The sequence below is a fragment of the Heterocephalus glaber genome, unplaced genomic scaffold (genome assembly GCF_053883595.1).
Source record: "Heterocephalus glaber isolate CG9 unplaced genomic scaffold, H.glaber_assembly_v1.0 deba00001729, whole genome shotgun sequence".
NCBI classification, from domain to species: domain Eukaryota; kingdom Metazoa; phylum Chordata; class Mammalia; order Rodentia; family Bathyergidae; genus Heterocephalus; species Heterocephalus glaber.
The window spans coordinates 1,243,735-1,261,095 of record NW_028258440.1 but is presented as its reverse complement, the minus strand read 5'-3'; the positions used below and the strand labels follow the sequence as shown (position 1 = coordinate 1,261,095).

The following is a 17,361-nucleotide window of genomic DNA, read 5'->3' as shown; positions in this document are numbered from 1 at the left end:
GAGCCCTTATGGTTTTTCACTATCCCATCAATGAACTCCATACAACTTTAGCTTGCTTTAAGAAAAAAATAAATAAATATCTACTTTATGTAAGACGCTGTATATTAAGCGGATGAAGAAGAGAGCATGGTAGCTCCATATCCTAAAACACGCTTGATTTAAGAAAACTGTAATAAGTCATAGTTGAGACATAATGCATTTTTCTATGTTTTTAAAAATTTAGTTGTCACATTTGTATTATGCTAGCGTGAGTGGCGCAATGATTATATTCAGTAAATACTGCAGAAGATGTGTACTTGGAAAAAGTCATTTCCAAAAAGTCAAAATGGTCTGATTCACTTCCCATCTTCTTTATACTCCTCTAACACTTCCTTAGTCTCTTTCCCCTTGCTTTCTCCCTTTCCTTCCATCAAAGGATTCAATGATAACCCAAATTCCAAGAATCACAAAGGTAGTTGCCATTCATTATAAATGGAAGAAGACTCTGAGGGAGCAGGATAGATAAGAACAGATAAGAAAATTCAGAGATCTAATAAAAGGTTAATATCTAAAACTAGGGGATATCATTAAATTATGCCAAAGATATGTAATAGACATCTATTTATTTTTATACCAACCTAAATTTAATCATCCTTTAACAGTGGTACCCAGCAAAAGCAATTTAGCATTATATGCACAATTCACACTCCAAAACAAAGGAGTCATAAACACAGCTTGAATCCTCCCTCTACTCCCAGATTTCAGCAGAAAGCTGGGGAAAAGAAGATAAATGTTAAAAAAAAAAGAAAAAAGAAAAAAAAAATCCCCATCAAGAACTGAGACAGATCACATTGCTTTTTTCAGGTGTCTTCTATGAAGAGCACTATAAGCAGCTAGAAAACTTGTGTGTTCAACTCCATCTGCTTGGTGGGAATAGATCTACTTGAACATTTTGGGGAACATGACTGAACCTCCTGGTTATTTTTGGCAAGGGTTGGCCAAATGGAGGAAGAAGCCTGCAGCTACATGGACCCAACAGGCTTGCTCAAAGACATAAAGATCGGAATGGCAAGACTAGCATTAATTTCAAGTACTTAGCAGAAGTGTGGAGAACCTGACCTTGCAGCCTCAACTGAAAGAGCTCTCCTAACATTAGGAAAAGAATTCAGAAGCTCAGTTCAGTGGCACACACCTATAATCCCAGCAATTTAGGAGGTAGAGGCAGGAAGATCGCAAGTTTGAGCCCAGCCTGAGCAACATGGCAAGACCCTGTCTCAAGATTTAAAATAAAAAAAGTCTGGGGGATGTTGCTTAGAACTCCCTGGGTTCAATCCTTAGTCCTGAAAAAAAAATCAGAAATTTTCATGCAGCCTAACTGGTTTACCTTCCTGAAACAGATTCTGTTTACTGTGTTGCCAGCTCCTAGCACAGAAACTTTGTCATAGGAGCTCATCGAATGCTGTATGTTTTAACGATGCTGCTGCCAATGAGAGTACTGCAAATATGAACACCACCATGTGAGGGTTTCAGGGAGGCTACTTTGTCTCACAGTAGATGAAATGGTTCATGTTATATGTAAGAATTTCACAGTGCTACTAACTTAGTTATTGTTGGTAATTTAAAAAAATAATTATTGTTATATGTTTGTGATACATAATTCCATTCATACTGGGGAATTGGGATATACACATAACACATTCTGATGATTTTTACTCCTCTGAGGTTGGCATTTTTATTCCCAATTCATAGATGAAGGAACTAAAGCTCTTTGTACAACAAGCCCAATGCCACTAAGATAAGGAAGGGCTTCGAGGAGACTCACACTCCTAACTCCTGAAGTTTATGTTCTTTCTCCTATGTTTCATAACCTTTTCTTACTCTGTTCCTTGTAATGCCAGGCTGACCTGTTCTGGCCCAAGTTATAGAGTCCAGTTCTCCACGTTGAAAGCTTTGTTCTTAAAAATGTCTATGGTGCTATTAAAAGTGAGTATTTTTTGTAATTTATTATTCTTGATATCTCATGTAGTCTTTGGTCAATGATAACTGGAGCTGGGACAATTCTGAATGGAGTCTTTCAGAGAATAGTTTAAGTCATGCATTAATTTTTTAAATCAATGTATTACAGATTCAGGAGAAGTGGTTGGGGAGGAAATAGACTTTATAACTTGATAAACACAGATGTGTGAGGGAAATGTTTCCACCAATGTGTATTAGTTCACCCTCTGTGATCTGGGGAATGTTAACATTCTTCTCATACTGGTAGGAAATCTACCATGGATTCTGTAGTGTCTGTCAAGTTTGATTATATTAATTTGTCACAATTATTGATTTACTTTTAATCAGAGTAAGGGCACTAATTTAGTTTCCTGTGTTTTTGTCTAAAGTACTTTAGGTCTAGAGAACTTGTGAAGAGACTGCTCGAAATGATTTAAAGTGTTCACAATTTTAAAAAAATCTGCTGTGGAGTTGCAAGAAATGCATTCATCTGGCATTAAGAATGTATTGGCAAGAATGACCAATTGAATGAATTAGGAATTCAGTAAACAGGGAACTCCTTCCATGTTTAGGAAAAGATCATTTTAAGGTTTTCTGCAGAATCCAAAAGCCACAGAGCTTGGTATTTCACAATTCTTTGGATTTCTGGCCTGAAAGGAAGAAAATGCAAGTGCTATATATCTTTTAAAGCATCGTTTAATACTAAGCTAATCAAAATGGATTTTTTTTTAAAAAGTAAATTAAATAGGTGCCAATCCTGGGAGAGGGCTGAGCTCCAAGCAGATTTAGAAAAATCTAATTAGGATTAATTAAAACAAGTATGAAGAAGAAAAGTTAAGCCGGTTGGAAGTTTCTATGTAATTCCCAAAGCCACATGTAGAAAACAAGATGAATAATAACTGAGAGAGTTGGCAGGAATGAAAGACCCTGAGCAATTTCTGGCTCTCCATCCTACCTCCTTGCCATCAAGTGAGTCAGTCAGCTTGCATTCAAGGCTAGGGCCTACCCATATAATCTAAGCCTGGGTCTGGCTCTGGGCAAGAAAAACACCTTAGGCAGGAGCTCTAGTTGCAGATAGCAGCTGAAGCAGCCTTATAGCTGGCACCTACTTCCAAGTCTCTGCCTTCCGTCCTTGACCAGTGAAATGGTAATAACAATAGTCCCCTTCTTATTAGGATTGTTGTAAACATTAAATGAGTTAATTCAGTAAAGAGTTTAGAACTGTGTGAGGCACATAGCAAGTGCTTAATAAAATATCACTCTCATTTTTTCTTTCTCTTCTCCCTCCCCCTCCCGCTCCCCCCTTCTTCATTGTGTGGACTAATAAGATAGCTATACTAGGAAGTTGCTATTTCAAGGCCTCTAGCCTGTAGCACAGAAGGCAGAGATCCTATATAAAAATTCTGATTTATGAATTGATATTATACTTTATGATACATAGAAGATGATTATATAAGGTCCAGCATACACATAGATATTTCTCCATACAATTGTATCACATAAGTTGTGATCCACCTTCCTTCCCTTTCTTAGAGTGTTCTGATGATAAATAATTGTGCAAAGTGCAGTGAATTTGTTTCTCAAGAGAGCAAACACATTAGAGAACCAGCAGAAACAGAAATGGAGTTCCTGTGATCCCTGAAGCAAGATCAAACATCATCACTCTAAATAGACTACAGGGCCTGAATGAATGAGCCATAGAAAAGGTACAACTCTGTAGGAGAAGAAGGGATAGACAGGCAATTGGAATACAAGTACAATGGTTTCCAAAAGAGGTCAGTGGGCTTCCTTCATAAACACTATGCACTTAGGTTTTATCCCGTGAAACTAAACCTCTAACTTAGATCTGATCATTCATATTTTTTGGTAGCAAAGGAAAAACACACGCCCAGAAGTGGAAAAGGTATGTATATGTTGACAGGTTGATTTCTATGCCAAATCAAAGTCTCCTTCAGCTATGCTGTAGGAGATAGATCGATAATAATTCACAGCATAGGCTTGAGTTTAAAAAAAGGAATCCATTTATTAGCTATATAAGAATACTAAGAACAAACTTTTTAAAAATCACATATATGTATATAATTTTTTCTTTGAAAATAAGATAGCACATTAACTTCAAACAGTGCTTTGGCTGCATATTTTATGAGGGTTATTTGTACCACACATCTTTGATGGGCTCTATTTGCAGCTGAAAGTACAAACATACCGATTACAATCACTCTTTCCTACATTTAGGAACAAAATTAATTATCTGCAGAAAGCAGAAAGGCTTAGATAGACACTCAGTCAGTAAATGATAATGGACAGCTCCCAAATATAATGACTCCGTTTCCTATTGTATCTGTTTTAGGTATTCTGAGTGGAATGAAAACGGAAAATTAATTCACTTTCTGAATATTCTTCAGAAAAGATTTGAATTGGGTAAAAAGGAGGCGGCTGCAACCAGCCCCCAAAGGAAGCAAGAAAGCAGCATTCCTGGATCATTCACTTCCCAAAGGGACATTTTTTAAAGGACATTAAGAAATCTGTACTTTCACCCAAACAACATTTATTTGTTTTGCCCCATTGACACCCGCTCCCAACAAAGAAAAGAATGTTAAACTGAAGACAGGACAGTGCCCAACACAATCCTCAGCAAATTGTGGCTGCAACTAATGATGAAGTTTGTATTTGATCCTACAAAGGCTGCAACACGCTGAAAGACATTTGCCCAGAATTTTCCTATCGTGGCCTTTTGTGACATTAAGATTACCCCTACTTGTAAGAAAATTACAATACTACACTGCAGCTTCTTTAAAAATGCTTCTATGGTGTTCAAAACATAGTTTCAGGTTTTTGAGGGGGCAAGAGGATTGGTCCTTTTAAGAAATGGTCCAAGTTGTAAAATATTTTCTACTGAAGACCTGAACAAGATAGCACTAAGACTTTCCTGAGCCGAAGTTACCTGTGGTGCTATTGTGAATGAATGATTAGCACCACATTTGTGAAGAGTAGCTTTACTGATAGTGAAGAAAATGGTAATAGCAAAGTCATTACTCTGTGTACATGACTTCATGGTTTTGAAAGCATTTCATTTTTTGGAATGAAGAAAGTAAATATCTAGGGACTTTTCATCCCTGTCAAGGTAGAAGGCTATTTTTACCATATTCTGATTCCCTGGTCACCCAACATTTTTTTAAAAAGGCATTTTGGACCCCCTCACTGATGTCTCGGGTACACATGCCTTCCCAGAATATTAGGGCATTAGGGATTTTGATATCTTCTTTGTATTCTCTGAACAGCTGGAAAACCGCCACTATTCCCAGTCTATGGATGTGCCTTCTGCTGTACTCCAAGCAGGTGGCACACAGCCCTGCCTTTTGTACAGCCAAGCAGAGTTTGGCTACTTGTCTTCTTCTAATTCCTTGCCTGGTCCTACAAAAGCACTGGGAACAAGAGAGGCTCTTGCAGCCACCGAAGTGTGGGGAGCTATGCACTGGCAGACAGTTCATGGATCCCTTATTCTTTTGCATGGCTTACAGATGCACTGACTGCCTTTTGTCCCAGACTATCCTATTCACCTATCTTTGTATGGGTAACACCTTTGGAAGATATGGTATCTTCTTTCAGAGAAAAGGCCAAGTAGACTTACCACCTATTATAAGAGATTTGAGTTCTTCAAGCTTAAAATTCCTCTCATGTAATGCAACTGTGTATGCAAGAGTCATCTGGTCCTCTTTGCTTTACCTCATGGGCATGGGGTCTTAGGTGTAAGAAACCAATGCTGATATTCTGGCTATTGCCATTGCTGTGAGTCACAGGTGCCTTCATCTCTGATCCAGGGATCTCTTGTCTTTAAGCAGCATTCCTGAAACTGTGACAAGGTAATTTGTTACCTTGCAATTGGGGCAAAAACCTCAGATCTTTCATAGCTGTCGTGGATGTGTCCCTGCCACACCAGCCCACTGACCATAGAAAAGAAGTAAAACTTCTTTCCAGAAAGCCAGAACAGGGGTCTGGGGGTGTGTCTCAGTGGTAGAGCACTTGCTCAGCATGCCCCCCAGAACAGGGAGAGGGAGAGGGATTATAAACGACTGAACATCATGCTGCCACTTTCTGTCAAGGCAAAGGTAAGCAATTCTATGAAGCATCTACCTATATGACCCATAATAAGTGCATATATTTTTTTCAGGATTAAATTAAAAAAAATCTTTCCTTGTGTGATTAGTTTTTGAAATCTGCCTTGAAATTAACATTCAGTACTAAAAGTCATACCAATTTTTATTTCATAATCTTTTGATAAATGGGTCATCTATGTTTAAAAATTGTATCTTTCCCCCATGGGAATCACCCACCGGAGCCAGTTTTACTGTGCGTAGGAAAAGGACGTCAGCCTGTAAAATTCTTTGTCTTTCCAGAAATGGACCTCATATCACAAAAGTCACGTATTATAGTTCTGTGTGCTGACCTGCTGACACTAATTAGGTAGTGAGACATTTACTTGTTTTTATCACTTTCAGATCACTTGGTAATGGAAACAGCTTGTATAAATTCAGACAAGCTATCCCTATCTGAGACTAAAATATGAAAGTCCAAAGTGATAGCATAAGGAGAAAAACACTGACAATTTGACACCTGAGAAAGGACCTCAACCTTCAAAAGCAGAGGAAGGAAGGGATAATCTTGGAAATTCTGATGAGTTACAGTCACTCACACAGGCAGCAAAATATAAGAATTTGATAGAATGGGGGCCGGGGATTTAGCTCAGTGGTTCCGGCGCCTGCCTCACAAGCGCAAGGTCCTGAGTTTGATCCCTGGTACCAAAAAAAAAAAAAGAATTTGATAGAATGAATTATTATTGAGGATCAAGAGGAGAATCTTCCCCAGAGCTTCCTCCTATATGTAAATGAACAGACTTGATTGACAGTAGCTTCAGAAATTCTAGCAAAGGTAATGGATGTACTCAGATACCAGAGTACGCTCAGTTCTAAGGAGGCAGTATCACTACCTAAGGAAACTGTATAATGGAGATCTGTGTGTTCATAATATTCAGAATTAAAGGCAGATGCATTAAAAAGTATCTGTTGGTTCAATTAGTAAATCCTCACAGTTGCAACTGGAAGATAACCAATTCCTAGCTGCTGGCACTGCTCATATGGATTCTAGGCAAACCCAGTTGCCTGCATGACTGGATCTCCTATCACCTACCAATAACTCACCAATAATTCCCCCGTTGTCCTAGAAGTCACCTGTGGCTTTAAGTGTTAGAAAGATGAAAAATCCCATGCCTTTTAGTACTTCATTGGAAAATACTAGATTAAAATCTCCAAGGAGGGAGAATAAATTAAAAAACTGATTGTGCAGCTGGAAAAACAGTAGGGAGTAATACAGGGTATTAAATAATACAATAAAAGCCTATTTAGCTTGTGTTTAGGGAATGAAGATTTGAGGGAAGAGAGAGAAGAACTACTTGAGAGAGCAATTGAGAATAAAGTTTAAGAGCATGATGAGCCCTAGAATCACATATCTAGGTTGGAATCCTAGCTCTGCCACCTCCTAGCTCAGGGACCGCTGAAGGCAGCAACAGAGTCATTCATGGTCATTTTTCCAGACTGCATATGGGTCCCATGTCTACCACACTGCTTCCATAACTGGATGCTCGATAAATATTTCTGGGAATGAATCCTCTTTCAAGTACAACGAGGAAAAAAGGGCAGAAATAATGGTGACAGAAAAGGTTTCAATTTTGCGCAACATCCAATGAAGCATTCTAACAAGCCAAAGTAATGAAATCCTGGAGATGATGCACTGACACAGAGACACGCCTAGATGATTCAATAAAGAAAGTACATGAGTACAAGCAGAAACATAAAGTGCAAACAGCCATGGAAGGACATGTGAACAATTACTTTGGTGGGGAAAGAAAATTAACAAAAAGCTCTGGAAAACTTTCTGGGAGAAAAATAAACATCTATCATGCCAATTATTGGTCATTTAATAAATGGATGAATTAGCCAGGCCTGGTGACACAGGCCTGTAATCCTAGCACTCTGGTCAAAGCAATAGCATAACGAGTACAAGCCCCGCCTGGGCAACTTTGTGACTTAGTACAACTCCGTCTCAAAATAATAAATAAACAAATGCAACTTAGTGAATTAGTACAAACCTGTCTCAAAATTATATTAAATAAATAAATAAATAAATAAAAGATCTGGGGTGTAGTTCAATATGAAGGCTCTGAGTTCAATCTCTGGTGTCACACACACATGAAAAAAGATGAATTATAGATGAAATGTACAAAGGCTACACACACAGTTCATGCACAAGTATAGGGTAACAAAAATCAAAATGATTTTCAGAGCAAAAATAGTTAAATTTTAAAAAGAAGCCATGGCATTCAGCAATTTGGGTGTAACAGGAATGTTGAAATGCACGTTGCTTCAATGTATAAAATGTAGAATTCAGTAATATGCTGATAAATTTAACAGTGATGCTTTCACTGTTACAGAGTGAAACTGTATTCACTTGGTCCAAGATATTCATCCTATTTCATCCTCTATGAAGTGACAAAATGGATCTATTCACAGTCGCTTATTAATAGCTGTTTGGACATTTCAGTACAAATTCTCTCTATTCCCACCAATACTCCCAAATTCATGCACACAATTTCAAACACTTACCAATACTTTTATTTCATTTCTTTGGACTAAAATAACATTAAGAAATCTTGGCAATTAAAAATCGTCTTGGGCCGGGGATTTAGCTCAGTTGTTTCGCCACCTGCTGAGCAAGCGCAAGGACACGAGTTGGATCCCCGGTACCAAAATAAATAAATAAATAAATAAATACCATCTTAAGGGCTGGGGATTTAGCTCAGTGGTGCTGGCGCCTTCCTGGCAAGTGCAAGGTCCTGAGTTCCATCTCTGGTACCGGGAAAAAAAAATCTTCTTAAGGGGCTGTGGACAAAGCTCGATGATAGAACACTTGCCTAGCACACGTGCAAGGCCTTTGGTTCGATTCCCAGTACTGAAAACAAAACAGTTTATAAAAAGTCGATTTTCCATTTGCCACTTAGAATTACATAGAAAGATAGGGCACTGGAATGGAGCTTAGCAAGTACTTGCCATGTTCCTGAACCTATTGTTTTATTTAATCCCTTATACCAACTCCGTTTCATAGAAGTATCTGAGGTCCTAGTTTTGCCACTAACTGTCTACGGAATATAGCCATTCACTTCAACCACCAAACAAAGTATCTGGATTTGCTCTCAAGGGGACACCAGAACCAACTGGGACACTATTGAAATAACTGGTTCTCTGGCCTCCCCACAGACCTATGATATCAGAATCTCTACGGCTGGACTCCAGAAATCTGTTTAAGAAGTTCTCCAGGTAATCGGACGATGAGCCAAGTTTTGGGGAAAGGGGTGCTTACCACCTCAAGGGTGCTGCCGGCAACAACAGCCCAACATTCACCTGCATGGCTTTAACTCTGAAGGGTGGAGAACACTCCTAGGAGAAACTAAAACACTAAGAAGTCATACTTCTGGAAAAAAAAAATCTAACAGTGTCACAGGCTCTTAGGAGACCAAAAGACCGTCACAACTGGTCAAAGTCCCTGTGTGGCATGCTTCATCCTACAACTCACAGCGAGCTAAAAAGGCTATGCAGGTTAAGCTCAGGAAGAGTACATTTTTAAACAGGTCTCTTGCCACAACTGAACCTCGGGCAGGACTGACTGCAGAGTTTTCCGCTTCATCACAACAGGAAGGTGAGTGTCCTCCAGCAGAATCTCATTAAGGCTTTGGTTTTAAATCTGCTTTTGCTTTGGGCCATTCTGGGGGTTTGTTTATAAGAACACAGTTCTGCAGTCTACCCAACCCTCCCTTCCCCTCACCTCTATAAATGGCCCTGCCCCTTTCTGGACCTTACAGAGTATAGGGTGGGACACACCAGGCCAATAATTCCCCCACCCCCACCATTTGATACATATTAGGTAGACTTGGTGATCATAAAACAGGAACAAGGCATGGTTTACATACGCTTTCTGGTTTAGTTCAGGCATTCCCAGGAGGTGGCAGACTTCATGCTCTCATAACCAGCTGGGAACTGGGAGCAATCAGGCCCTTAATGGCCAAAACAGAAAGGGACTGCATCACTGAGCACCTCTTGACAGCCAAGGGCCTTCCTACTGAATGATAATAACAAGAAATGTACCCCCCCCCCATGCATATGCACAAAGGACATGTACACAGGCACACATACATCCCTACATGCATTCACGTAAAATGTAGCAGGTTTGTAAGCCTGAAATAGTTATCCAGTTTAAGTTCACTATGTCTTTGCAAAATCATAATAAAGCTTTTAAAGTGAAAGACTAAAAGAGTCTAATGAGGGACAAAGTTGTATGACAGAAAGAATATCAGATTGTAGCAGAAGACCCTGGATTTTACTTCTGATTCTTTCATTAATTATATAACTTTAGGTGGGCCTCTTTGAACTTTATTTCTTAATTTGTTAATCAATGGGACAGGATGACCTAATTTCTCACAGTACTTCCAACACTCACATTATAGTGAAATGTTCACTATGGTGAAATTTATTCAGTTATATGTTTATCTACCAACTAGATTGCGACCTTTTCAAGATTTAAGGCCTACATTTTGGGTAGTTTGGAATATCCAGCACATAACAAAGTATCACAAAGCAGATGTTTACTAAATGTTTACTAAATAAAACTTTATGTCTAGAACAGTGTACTTAATTCGTTACCAGCTCTCCACCTCATGTTTTTTTTGTGATAAAAGCTCTAGAGGAATATATATATGTTCTAAATCAGTTATCTTGCTGTCAAGTGACCAATAGTACAGGCAAGCACGAAATACTCCTATACTTTGTCTTTAATGTTATCTTCTTTTTTTGGTTACTAAAGTCATTCCCAGCTGGGTGCAATGGTTCACACCTATAATCTCAGCTACTTGGGAGGCTGAGGCAGAAGGATCACAAGTTCTGGGCAGGCCTGGGCAATTTAGCAAGACCCTGGCTCAAAATAAAAAATAAAAGGGGCTGGGGGAAGTAGCTCAGTGGTAGAACGCTTGCCTAGCATGCTTGAAGCACTGGGCTCAATCTCCAGTACCACAAAAGGAAAAAAAAAGGCATTCCCACAGCACTAGCACCTTTGCTTTGTAACTGACACATGGTGGGCCATCAATCAGAATTAGGGAATGAACATTTGAATGCATTTACTTTTCATTTTTCTAGTTCTGTGAAATTTACTTTTGCACATGGCCCCAGAATCTGGCCTCAAATTATAAAGCAGTCAAGGGAATAATTAGCCAGTGAAGAACACCATGATTAGATAGGACATTTCTGCTCATTTTACTCTAAAATATTTTTCAGCAAATATGTTTTAAATGGCCAACAATGAGAATGGGGTGATTAGAGCAGCCCCATAGTAGCCATGCCGATGGTTGCATCATTTCCATCTTCCTAGTTTAATTCACCAAAGAAACCAATTACCCCTATCATTTTGTACTTACAGAGTTTAAAGACAAGGCTAAATGGTCCAATCTGCTCTCCACATTCTGGATATGCAATGGCTCAGAGTACACAGCAGTCGCACTGTATAGAAGCTAAGTGCAAGAGTCAACCAGGCCAATCAAAACTGGGTTGGAATCCCAGCTCCTCCCACATAACTAGCTTTGAGATCTCGGGCAAGGATCTTAACCTCTCCAAGCCTCATTTCTTTCTGCGTAAAAGGGAGACATTATGATGACCTTTCTCATGGGTTCTGTAAAATAATATTATGATACTGCCCAAAAGAACACCCAATATGTAGTAGGAACTCAATGATGGTAGTGTATTCTACTATTTTGATACCCTTTCTTACAAAGTTGGCAGCATTAAAGAATTGGTCACAACCTTAAGAGGACCTAGCTGGTAGCTGTTGGCTATTTACTCTGCCCTACATTGCAAAGATGGCTCCTGTGGTCCCTTGACAATGTATGACTGAAACTAAGCAAACCTGTGCCTCATTACAGAACTGTTCTTCTATATAACAAATTCCATGAGCTTTAGACCAGTATAATCATGGCTAGAAACATATATGTTAGGGAATATGGATGTTTTGTTTTCTTATACTCTTGTGAAGCTTTAATTAATGAGTATTAGCTGAGTCTCTTGTGCTTAAATTCACTGTTCAATGTGGTAATGTGATATACCTGATTAATAAGAGCACAAGAATGAAACTAGAATCAGAAAAATTGATGATAACCAAATTAAAAGGAGACTCGATCAATTTCTCAATCATGGCTCTTCCACTCACTACAGCTGGGTGCTTATAGCAAGTAATATCACTTAGCTTCGGTTTCCTCATTTATAAAATGAAGATAATATCTCCCACTTCACAGGACTGTCTCGAGGATTATGATAACTGACAATAATGGTAATAATAACTAACATTTATTGAAGACTTACAAGTACCAGACAGATCCTAAGTGCCTCATCCCATATCATTGCCTATGAAGATGTTCTTTTTATCCCTATTTCATGTTATCAGAAAAATGAGGCTCATGAAGATAAAAAGACTCCCCAGTGTCCATAGCAAGGAAATAGGGGGAACTAAAATTCAAAGCCAGGTTTTATGACTCTATGGACTGTCATTTCTACATATTGGCTAGCTCTGTGAAGTTACTCAGTCCATCTGTCATCCTAGTCCATCCTCTATTTACTCACTTCTCTTGATCATAACCTGCTGCTGGGCAGGCCACCCTACCCCAAGAAGGCCTAGGCTGACAACTGTAGACTGATACTCACAGTGGTGGTCAGCTTGCCTCCATTCTTCTGTGCATACTGGATAGAATCATGGATTGTTGAAAACAGACCAAGCAGTACATTCTCCATGTCGTACATTCTGTACATGCCAGTCACTAGTTCTTCAAGAGAGACAATGTATTCTCTCCAGTACTTGTCGATCTCCACCACACCTGCCATACAGCCTTGCATGACTACATTGCAGTAGCCACCACAAGGCTTAACCATCATCAGTCCCTGGCAATAAGAGCAATACCACATTCTGGTGAGCATCCGGCCACAGTCCTTACTGAACTTCAGGTGATCCGTTGTGTTGATCACTTCAATTCCAAGATTCAGGGCCTGAAGAAAGATCCTCGTGACTTGGAGTGATTTGGAGACCTGGGTCATAATAAGCTTAGGGAAATTCCCAAACACTTTCAGGTCACGTCTTGCTCCTCGGAGGCACTCATTGATGTCTAAGGCTGACTCAGGCAGGCTTGGATTCATGAGCTGGGTATAGATGACTGGAAACAGGCTGTCAAACAATTCATTGACCATATCATCCACGTTGATATCAGAACCCAATATGTAGAGAGACACATCTGTGAAAAATTCACCCACAAACTCAAAAGCTTGTGGAGTCAGGCTTGGATAGTTGTTTTTGAACATGGCATTGGTGTAGTTCTTGGCATGGCGAACAACAATTTCAAAGGCCTCTGTAAAATAAGAGATAAATGTCCATAATTTAAAGCATGAAAATCCAGGGTGTAATTGAACTTGATATTTCTCTATTGCTGTGGTGATTAAAGTCCCATTTGCCTTTAATAATTGACTCACATTCATTTTTGGCATTGCCTATACTTCAGCAGTTGTTTGCTCCTATAAATCAATTTTCCTATCTGAACATGAAGTGCAAACTCTGATGCACACATAAATTCTTAAACACACAAATTATATTTCAAAAGACAAATGCCAGGATTCAGTTAACATTTCAGCCTTTCATGAAAATATTGATTAAAAATTGACTAAATGCGAAGTTATTTCTCTTTCTCTTATTGATTTATTCACAGAAAAGAAATTGTATTTCAAGACATTTCATTTTTAGACAGAGATAAATATTTGACAACAAACCATATACTATATAAACTCACATAACAATGTAAGCCTGTTAACCCCAGAGGAGAGGCAAGTTATTAGCCAAGAATAAAAGCTCTCACGAATTTAATCATTTTGGTAGATTTTCTCCAGATAACTTTAAAGGGAGCTATCTGACAGATTGCCAGACCTGGAAATGGAATTTATCCACTGAAGGGGTGTCTGGATGGAAAAAACAATCTGTGCACTTATCTATAGATTTGATATTGAAAATAATTTCAAGCTGAACATCTGGAAGGATAACTGCTAAGCTTCCTTGGTAAGTTCAGCTTCCACATGACTTGGTAGCCTGATCTACTCTACAGAGACCACAAATACATGATTACATCTGCTGCCTCAACCCCTTGGCATAAGGCCCAATTAGTGGCACTGGTTTGAGAGAGAAAATAGTGATGCCACCATCTCATTTTCTTCAAACTGAAATACTGTAGTCACAAATTATATCCTCAATAATCAAGAGTTCCATATTTTTCTGAGGGAAGGAAATAAAGCCACAATAATAGCTTTTGTCAAGAAGAGTTTAAAAATAAACAACAATAACCAAGTTTCCTGAGATGTTTAAATTTAACTTAGAACTTTCTTTCAATTCCTTCCCAAATGCAAAGGTCCAGGACAGATGTACTCCAAATGATGTCAATTCATGAACCTTGAAAAATCAAATTATCACCACTCCCAGCAGTTTCTTGGGATCACTTAGTCCAACATTTCAGTCATCTGTGGCAGAACTGAGCTCTAGGTTGTGCCACCACCATCTGCCCTAAGATCCCTCACAAGGTAGAACATGCTCCCTAGATTCTCCCTTTAGGCTTATAACATGCCCAGCAAAGTTGAACAGATGCCAGTGAAATTCTATGGAGCTTCCAAGCCCACTTGAGAAAATAACTTTAAAAGAGAACCTAACTTTCTTCAAAATTTTTTGGGAATATGTGTGTTGGCTGTAGGTCTGAGCCCAGATGCATTACAGCTGTGACTGGGAGCCATTGCTTTGTACTGATTACTTCTACTTTATACCTGAGTGACCCTGGGGAAATTTTTCCTTTGCATCAATTATTGCATGTTAATGTGCTTGTTTTATTTTGCTTAGAACATAAGTGATTCCTAGAATGTTTATCTGTGTTATAACAATCTTCCTGGCTGCCCATGCTACTTGACTCTCAGTCCTGGAATCTAAAAGTTGGATGAGAACAAAAGATCTTCTAACCCAGTGCACAGGACCTGTCAATGAAATCTTTAAAATTATCAAAAAGTGTGAGATGTAAAACTCTTTCTTCATTTTAATTTCAGTGAGCAATTATGCATTACATATTAGGGTCTATGCTAGGTACTGGGGTACGTAAGTGCTGGCTAGATGAAAAGAAATTATATACTACCCTTGTCTCAGAAACATTAACAAGCTATCTGATTTAGAGTTTAGAAAACATTTCTAAGTATATAATGACAGCTACTCTTTACAAAAATCTTTTGAGTTTGGTACTGTAACTGCTATTTAACATACGACCAAATCTTGGTAGAGTGAAAGTACCTTCCTGGGGTCACATAGGTGCAAAGTAGAAGTAATCAAATTAGTGTCTCTCAGTGACAGTTACACTCCAGCTGCCCTCAGACCTATAGCCAGCACACATATTCTCAGAAACCTTTGTAGAAAGTTAAGTTCTATTTAAAACTCATTATCTTCCCATTGGCATCGCTTCTCTAAATGGAAATGTAAAAGAAGAAATTGTGGCCCAAAGAACAATAAGGCAGAATGGCATTCACTTTTGCCTTGGGGTACCATGAAGTAAGATAAGGGAGAAGACTGTTACCTCTGGAGATCTCAATCACTTAAGCCATGGGAAAATGAATTCTCTACAAAGCAAATTTAATCTTAAATGGATAGTGCATCTGTTCTCTAATGCACAAGATATATGGCAGGGAAATCCCATAGATTCTACTGCCAATAACCTTCTTTCAAAGTTTCTGTTACCAGCACTGCTGGTTCAATAGAAAAAGAAAATTACAAAAGATCATGAACTCTTCTGCAGAAAGAATAACAACAACATATACTGCAGGGGAAAAAGGCAGGGCATTCCTATTGAACCTTAAGCTCACATGTGCTTTCTGCTCCAAATTCCACAGCTCAGGATCCCTTTTAGCACATCTCTGAGTTTTACCCAACCCCCTCACTTCTCTGTGAGAGGACAATACAGCAAACCATAAGTGTTCAAAGGCTCCTGGTGGACTTATAGGATCCAACACTAGGTGAAAAAGGATGCTTGGTTTTTCTAGGCAACTTGAGGTTTGCCTGAAATGATGTCAAAGGCTAAAATAACTTCAAGGAAGTTTAGTCCATTGATTTTTTTTTTGCTCAGACAATAATGAACATTTTAGCTACAAGAGGTTTCCCTCTAACACTTTCTTGGGAAGAAGTCAGAAGCTAAGTCCAGGAAACACTGGAGCAAACAATGTATAAATCAGAGCTATCATGAAAAATTTGGCACTGAACATAAAGTGTTCTTTTCCTTAAAAAACAACATATAGAGAGATACATGATGCAGATATAAATAGACCTAAAAAAACAGTTAATATACATTCTGATATAGCAAGGTTTCTAGATATCTAGATACCTCATCATCATCTAGGTCACCATATTTGAACATGCTCTAGTGTTTTCAATGATCTCCTTAAATTATGGTGTCCTCAAAAGGACACAATTCTCTAGATGTGGTTTGATAGCTGAAGTGTAGAATCGGGCTATTACCTGTCTTTAAATGGTTCAGTGACTTCACTACCCTCCAGGACATATAGCCTATCACTGTAGCAAAATGACTATCCTTAGTATTTGGTACTGATATTCCTGCTTTAGGACCCAGGCAGAAGGAAATGTGTTATTATGAGCCTTTTCACTAGTAGGGTGGGCATTTTTTTTCGGAGGAGAATATACTTGAGGTTGGAAAAAGAAAAGAATAAATGAACTACTGAAACCCTTTCAAGCCCCGCAGAATAAGGCACTCCTTATAAATGCAGGTTATTTTTTGAAGGCAATTTTTCCAGCACTATAAGAATGACAAATCCTTTCTAAAAAGATCTTTTTATGTTACTAGGATAAATACCTCATAAAGGGTTGAACTAAAAAGTCTTTATTTTCAAGCATAGCTACCTTAATGGAAAAGGAGAACTAGTATTTATGAGGTACCTGCAAGGTAGATGCTAGCATCTGTGGTAAACTTTCTAACATCGGTCCTTTTATTCAACTTTGACATAAACATATATATTTGAATTCATTTTTATTTTACTGATGAGAAAACTGAGGCTGAGAAATTTAATAACTCATGAGAAATTAAATAACTCATGTCACAAGGTAACATCTCTATTTAAATGTCAAGGAATACAGTTGAATGTAAGAACACTCAGCATAGTTTTCATGAATTTCTAGAGGCTGAATGTGAATTAGTTTGAGAACAAACCCCTGAGGCCATAGATT

At 38.5% G+C, this 17,361-nt stretch overlaps 1 protein-coding gene across 1 annotated transcript in view; it reads right to left on the bottom strand.

Moving 5' to 3' along the window:
* Gpc3 (glypican 3) overlaps window positions 1–17,361 on the bottom strand; it is a 444,489-nt gene that overhangs the window by 199,730 nt on the left and 227,398 nt on the right. Inside the window, exon 3 of the mRNA XM_004860081.3 lies at window positions 12,768–13,462. Coding sequence (XP_004860138.1) covers window positions 12,768–13,462 — 695 coding nt within the window. The remainder of the gene's footprint in view (window positions 1–12,767; window positions 13,463–17,361) is intronic.